We start from the raw sequence: 7,206 nt of genomic DNA on the forward strand, positions 1-7,206 counted from the left end.
TACACTCACCTTTACTGGCTCCATCCCCGCCTCTTTGACCTGTCTGTTTCCTCTCCACCTATCTTCTCCTCTATCCATCTTCTATCCGGCTCCCCCTCTCTCCCTATTTAGTTCAGAACCCCCTTCCCCTCCCCCATTTCTAATGAAGGGTCTAGGCCCGAAACGTCAGCCTTCCTGCTCCTCTGATGCTGCTTGGCCTGCTGTGTTCATCCAGCTCTACACTTTGTTATCTCAGATTTTCCAGCATCTGCAGTTCCTACTATCTCAAATAACTAGATCATATGTTTTTAGTTAATCTGATATTTGCTATCCAAGACATGCTTACATAATAATGTTACTGAAATCATAATTTAATGTTGGAGACATATCAATGATTTATCAGTATAAAAACTGGTGTATATTGTAAATTCCCAAATTTTACTGTTATGCTGTAATAATTTGAACTTTAAATGCTGTTGTATCCAAAATTGAATTATACTATGTTAAGATGAACCAAGTTAATAGGCAAGTCTTTTAGAAATAAACTTCTGCCATAGTTGATACCACATCTTATAATAATAGCACGTTACAGATGTAGCAGATTAACATTTCCTAAATGTTTACTCCTGTTAGTCAACTGATACTCAGACCAGAACTGTTCTACATTCATGTTGCAATTTGAACTCTTGTTACTCTATTTTAGCTGAGTTAGCTTTTGTAAGATCGGATCAAGATCTGAATTATAGGGAAGTGGTGGTGTAGCAGTAATATCCTTGGACTCGTAATTCAGTTTCCCAGGCTAATATGCCAGGGAACAGGTTCAAATCCCACTATTGTGGCTGGTGGAATTTGTGTTCAATTAATAGAAACCTGCAATTGTGTTGGCTCATTGGTCTATGTGTACGGTTCTTACTTTGGGAGACATTGTTTTGTACAAGTTGTTTAAGAAGTTGTCAGTAGAAACCTGGAATTGCTGGGGACTGTGGCACTATTACTGATTATTGTCAAAGCCCATCTGGTTCAATAATGTCTAATAAGGAGGGAAATCTATCATTCTTACTCACTCTGGCTTACATGTGACTCTAGAACTTCGGAAAATGTTGAAATGTGACTTGGGAAGGTCAAATTAGAGATGGGCGATAACCTTGTCAGCAATGCCACATCCAATGAAAGAATAAGAAAAAAAAAATTAGGTAACACCCATTAAAGACCCGAATTAATTTATATAAATGTTAATTCATAATTTAACAGCTTTACACAAAAGATAACTTCTGATTTGCTTCAGTTGCATTATCATCAAATTTGCAAGTAATTCCAAAATCTAACTGGCTGAAACAATTAAAAAAAATGTTTGTTTCTGCTTGCCTTCTGTGGTTCCACTGGATCCACAATTGCTGCTTCTCTGGTTTCATTATCGATGAGGAGATACATATAGTTATCGGCCAGAGCTGGCAACAATTCAACCTTCATGTTTGCCTGAATAATGGTTTCAGACCTTCTAACAGCAGTTCCAAACTGAGCGGATAGTGAACCTGCAGATAAACAAACACATACAAAATTATGTACATTCTTTCTGAATATTTTATATCATTGAAAATCATAGGCTGTTAATTGACCAAGAGTATGATAAACATTTTATATGGTTTGCAAAGAGGTGTCTAATTTTATATAAAACAATGATTATTGATTGAAATTGTTATCCTTCCAAGTTTCAGCTGAACTCTTCCAAATGCTTTATTTTGCTGTTATAATTTCTATTGACGCTATTAACCCTTCCCTATCTCACCTGAGTGAACATTCTCCCTGCACTCGTTTGCATTTCATTTCCAGCCTCACAAAAGGCACTTCCTGCACAAATCCTTTCATAGGCATCACGGTCCTTTTATACCCCTTCCTGCCTCAAGATGCTGAAGCCAATAGTAACAGTCAATTACAAAACTGGATGATGTCATGTTAGTTCAGATAAACCACATGTCTGGACCTCAGTGAAAAACAGTGAGGATCGAGCAGACCTTTGAACCTCCTGTCTGTCTATTGCTGAGGAATACATCACCTGCTCATAAGAGACTAGATTAAGGAGCATGGACAGACAAGTGGCATGCTGGCTGTTTCCAATATTGAACCCTGAGGTGCTTCATTTGGTACTGTCCCCGCATGGCCCTGTCCCCCTCATCCCACACATCCTTGAGTTTCAGAATTTCTGCACTTCAGACCACTTGGTAATCTATTTCCACAGGTTTGAATTCAATTTGCAGCCTTCCCGGTTAAACTTCATCAAAAACAAACAATGGAGAAAGAAATAAACTGCATTTGTAAAGCATTATGGGACAGTCTAAGTTCATCTAAGAGGCAGACAAGCCCTTGGTTTAACCTGTCATCTGAAAGAAATCCCATCTCCAGCAAAGAATACGAAGCATTTGTCGAGACCTGGGCCTAGCGTAGGTAGATGTGAGTTTGGGAACATAGTCAGCATGGACCGAAAGGTCTGTTTCCATGCTGTATGACTCTAGAAATTTGTTTTGAAAGTAGATATTCTGTAATAAGTAAAGCCACGTTCTTTACTCCCTTGGTTTCTAACTTGAGCCAGGAAGAATTCTCTCCAGTCCCAATTTCAAAGTGACATATTTACATACCATTTAGAGACCGGGTCGGGGATAACAAATATGAGTAAATGGCTCCAGACGAAGAGATAGCAAAAGGCCCCATTCTGTATTTTCACCTTGACTTCATCCAGAGCATTTCATGTAAAAGGCTCCCTTACGTCTGATATTAGTCATAATCGACTGGATTAAAAAAAACTTGATAGATTTGAAGGGGACTTCTGTCTTTACAAAGCAACTTCAATTTACACTGTACCTACTTGATTATCATTATAAATGTCCGAGTTGACTTTGGAATAACGAGACAAGTTATTTATTTAATGTGGAAAATACCGTCTATTGTAACACAAAGGAAGTACTTTATATTTAAAGTGGAGCACCTGCAGCTTTGTTCACTGTAGTAAAGTGCTGCTCTACAATCTATTGAGATTTAGGCACAATCTATTCTAGGCTGGAAAACTCCAAACACTGCACATGATAAATCACCAGAATATTGGCCAACACCCTAAGTATGTAAACTTAAATTGATTAAGTAAGTTGTCAGTTTGCTAAAAGAACATTTTTGCTCGAGCACGCTTTTTTTCACACTTCCTTTCCTTTGCACATTATTTATTTTAACCACACTCTTTAATCAAGTTTCCCATAATATAAGGTTCTGCATGGTAGACTAATTAGTAAAATTGGACCATACGGAATTCTGGGAGAGCTTGCCAACTAGACACAAAATTGGCTTAGCAGTAGGAAACAGAAGGTGGTGGTAGTGCTGTTGTTTTTCAGACTAGAAGCCTGTGACTGTTCCACAGGGATCAGTCCTGGATCCACTTTTGTTTGTCATTTATATAAACAATTTGTATGAGAATTTAGGAGACACTGCAGATGACACCAAAATTGATGGCATAGTGGACAATGAAGAAGGTTATCTACAATCACAAAGAGACCTTGATTAATTGTGTCAACGGGCTGAGTGGCAGATGGAGTTTAATTTGGAAAAATGTGAGGTATTGCATTTTGGTAAGACGAACAAGGGCAGGACTTATACAATTGATAGTAGGGCCCTGTGTAATATAGTATAGGGTGAACTAGGGGTTCAAATTTATAATACTTTGAAATTTGCGTCATATGTCGACAGGATGGTTAAGAAGACATTTAGCACACTTGCCTTCATCGCTCAGACTTTTCAGTTTAGGAGTTGGGATGTCTTTTTGAGATTGTACAGGATGGTGGTGCGGCCTCTTCTGGAGTACTGTGTACACTCCTGCTATAAGAAGGATATTATTAAATTGGAGATAGTTCAGAAACGATTTACCAGGATGTTGTTGGGAACTGAAGGTTTGAGTTATAAAGACAGGCTGAGACTTTTTTCACTGCAGCATAGGAGGTGGAGGGGTGATCTTATGGAGGTTTATAACATCATGAGGGTCATAGATAAGGTGAATAGCAAGGGTCTTTTCCCTAGGGTGGGGAAGTTAAAAACCAGGGGATATATTTTTAAGGTGAGAGAGAAAGATTTAATATGGACATGAGTGGCAACTTTTTTTGAGTGTGGTTTGTATGTGGAATGAACTGCCAGAGGAAGTGATAGATGCAGGTACAATTACAACATTTAAAAGACATTTGGACAGATACATGATTAGGAATGGTTTAAGAGGGATATGGGCCAAATGGGACTAGTTTAGTTTGGGAACGTGGTCGGCGCGGTTTGGTTGGACCAAAGGGTCTGTTTCCATGTTATATGACTTCAATGCTTCTTTACTGCTGTTTACTAAATTATTCAGAACAGCAGCCCAGACACACTTCTTCGACTATCACCCTGCCATAACGTCGTTTGAATTTCTCCCCAGTGTAAGAGGGCCGGAACACTCCACTAATCCCTTGTCAATATCATATACACTGTAAACATTTACTGAGATGGGCCTCACTGTGCTAACTGACAGACCCATTTTGAAGAAATGTCTACCAAAACAAGGTACCAGGAAGAGGCAGATACATCACGTGTGGGTTTTTACCCACTTACATAATAAGGTGGGCTGACTTCCGCATGGATTGTATAAAATTGCAACATCATGTACAGTATGACCCATGCGAACAATTGCTTTTAAACAGAAATACAGACTTTTAAAGAATATTACAAATAATATCTAAAGTGTTAAAACGTTTGCAGGAGAAAATATTACTGAAAAAAAATTGCATTTAGCAATGACACAGCTCTAGAACAGAATAAGCCTAGAGTGACAAATGCAAAGGTATTTTGCTGACAGTGGGAGGACAAGGTGAGGTAAGGGGGTTCCTACCGAGCCTGCGAGCAGCAGCAGTCAGCACGGTGACACTCACACTGCCGAGTCGGTATAGGGGCAGCAGCATAGTCAGAGTCCGGGGACTGGGGACGCTCCAGCTACACACAGCAGCCTTTCACCTCCAACCCTCAGCCTCTCCTTCATTGGGCGATCTCAACCAATTGCAACATTTTCCCCATAACCCTTGCGCACGTTGTCATTGCGAATAGTTTAAAGAAGGCCGAGGAGCAATTAGGACTTTGCAATATCTGTACAAAGGTACAGAGAGAGAGAGAAAGACTCTGGGACCTGAAGCTGTTTTCTAATTTTCAGTTTCAGAGCCATGGCTCGGGACTTGCACTCTTTCTGGGAGTGGGGCAGGAAAATTGTCTGCGTTGGCAGGAATTACGCCGAACACGCTCGGGAATTGGGGAACCCCGTACCCGGAGCCGAGCCGCTGCTCTTCCTGAAGCCGGTCAGTGCCTACCTAAGACCGGGATCTGCGATCCGGCCACCCCGCTATAGCCGCCAGGTGCAGCCGGAGGTAGAGCTGGGGTTGGTGCTGGCTAAGGGCGGCAGCTCTATCCCGCAGGAAGAAGCTATGAGCTACCTGGGAGGTTACGCGCTTTGCCTGGACGTGACAGCTCGGGACACCCAGGAGGAGTGCAAGAGAAAAGGTCACCCTTGGACTCTGGCCAAAGCCTTCGACTGCTCTTGTCCAGTGAGCGACTTCATCCCCAAGGACAGGATCCCTGAGCCACACCGCCTGACTCTCTGGCTCAAGGTCAATGGGCAGCTCAGGCAGCAGGGACACACCTCCCAGATGATATTCCCCATCCCCTATCTCATCAGTTATATCAGTGGGATTATGAAACTGGAAGAAGGGGACCTGGTCCTCACGGGGACACCGGCAGGAGTGTCTGATGTGCAGGAACATGATGAACTGCAAGCTGGCATTGATGACCTGATCACTATGAAGTTCAAAGTGGAAAGCAATTAATTTTATTGCAGAATTAATTATTTGTATTATTATTTTCTGTACAATAGCAGCGTGGAATTCTGTCTGTCAATTGCTGAACAATACGAATTACTTGATTTCTATTGAGATAGGTACATTTCTATTTGGCTTACCTTCTCTGGACCATAAACAATGTAATCTGTGACCTGATATTAAATCATTCCTTACATTACCAGTGACTACACTACTAGTGCCACAAGTAAAATTATTTTTAATCAATCTATTTGTGGATATTATTGACACACTTTTAGTTGTAGGTAGGAGTTGAATGCAGACCTTCTGCCTCAGATAGGATCACAAGAGCACCCTCCACAGATATAAATTGATATTTCATGGCAGATTGCTTTGTGCTACATGGCTGCTGTATTGTAACATTACTTAAAAAAAAGTTTAGTGCTTTGGGATATCTTGAAAGTAGTTATTACAATTTAAATGTAACTTCCTTCATCTCACATTATTCCTATTTCAACAACCACTTGCAACAAACTAGGACTTAATTCTAAAGTTATGTTGCTCAAAATTATCTTTCTCAATCTAACTTGTGTCAAGATAAGAATCTATAATTGTATAGGACATGTCAGGTGTTTTTCAGAATTCAATTGGATGTATGTTGATAATTTTATATGTCCACCACTATACTAAAATTTCAGTGACAATACTAACTTAGAGGAATCACTGTCAGCTGACTCATAAATTCTGATTTTTAAACACATTTTGTACTGTGGGTGACCATCAAATCCTTTGAATAATTGGTTTTGTGATTTAGGAGTTTTCATAATTTTTGTCTCAGTATAATTTTTAGAAAATTGATCTTTCATGTGATGCAGATGTAACTGGCGAGGTCAGCATTTGTTGCCCATTGCTAAATGCCCTTGAACTGATTTCAGAAGGCAATCAAGTGTGAGAGTCTTGAGTCTCATGAAAGCCCCACCAAATTTCATTCTCTAAAGGTCATCAGTTTTTACAACAAATGATAGTTTCACAGTTACCATTATAAGCTTCCAGATTTATTAATCAAATTTAAATTCCACCAGCTGCTGTGGTAGGATTTGAAACTATGTTCCCAGATGATTAGTAGGCTAGACCCCTTGATTGTTAACTCAGTAATATCATCACTTTGGCACTGTCTTCCCCCTATAGAAATAATTCTATAAATGAATTAATTGCTATATTTTAAGGGTTGCATCTTAAGCCAAAATGATTTCATACAAAGATAGTAGGAACTGCAGATGCTGGAGAATCTGAGACAACAAGGTGCAGAGCTGGATGAACACAGCAGGCCAAGCAGCATCATAGGAGCAGAAAGACTGACGTTTCGGGCCTAGACCCTTCATCT

General features: G+C 40.1%; 2 protein-coding genes across 5 annotated transcripts in view; one reads left to right on the forward strand and one right to left on the reverse strand.

Moving 5' to 3' along the window:
• The window catches only part of hagh (hydroxyacylglutathione hydrolase), a 36,101-nt gene extending 30,533 nt beyond the window's left edge, over positions 1-5,568 (reverse strand). Inside the window, exons 1-2 of one of the 4 annotated variants that reach the window (XM_048609766.1) lie at positions 4,871-5,014; positions 1,345-1,511 (exon numbers count right to left, since the gene is read on the reverse strand). In XM_048609766.1, coding sequence (XP_048465723.1) covers positions 1,345-1,511; positions 4,871-4,940 — 237 coding nt within the window. In that variant the 5' untranslated portion in view covers positions 4,941-5,014. Of the gene's footprint in view, positions 1-1,344; positions 1,512-3,738; positions 3,832-4,870; positions 5,015-5,462 lie in introns of those variants that run through there. The other 3 variants (XM_048609770.1, XM_048609769.1, XM_048609768.1) reach the window with 3 other exon arrangements.
• On the forward strand, positions 4,933-6,722 carry fahd1 (fumarylacetoacetate hydrolase domain containing 1). Its single transcript, XM_020529600.2, has one exon. The coding sequence runs from the start codon at positions 5,196-5,198 to the stop codon at positions 5,850-5,852; it is 657 nt and encodes a 218-aa protein (XP_020385189.1). The 5' UTR covers positions 4,933-5,195; the 3' UTR covers positions 5,853-6,722.
• Positions 6,723-7,206: the final 484 nt, after the last annotated feature.

Source organism: Rhincodon typus, chromosome 21 (assembly GCF_021869965.1).
Source record: "Rhincodon typus isolate 14 chromosome 21, sRhiTyp1.1, whole genome shotgun sequence".
Classification (NCBI taxonomy): Eukaryota; Metazoa; Chordata; class Chondrichthyes; order Orectolobiformes; family Rhincodontidae; genus Rhincodon; species Rhincodon typus.

Excerpts from the sequence above, each read along its gene's own strand:
- fahd1 (XM_020529600.2), top strand. The coding sequence starts at position 5,196 with ATGGCTCGGGACTTGCACTCTTTCTGGGAGTGGGGCAGGAAAATTGTC.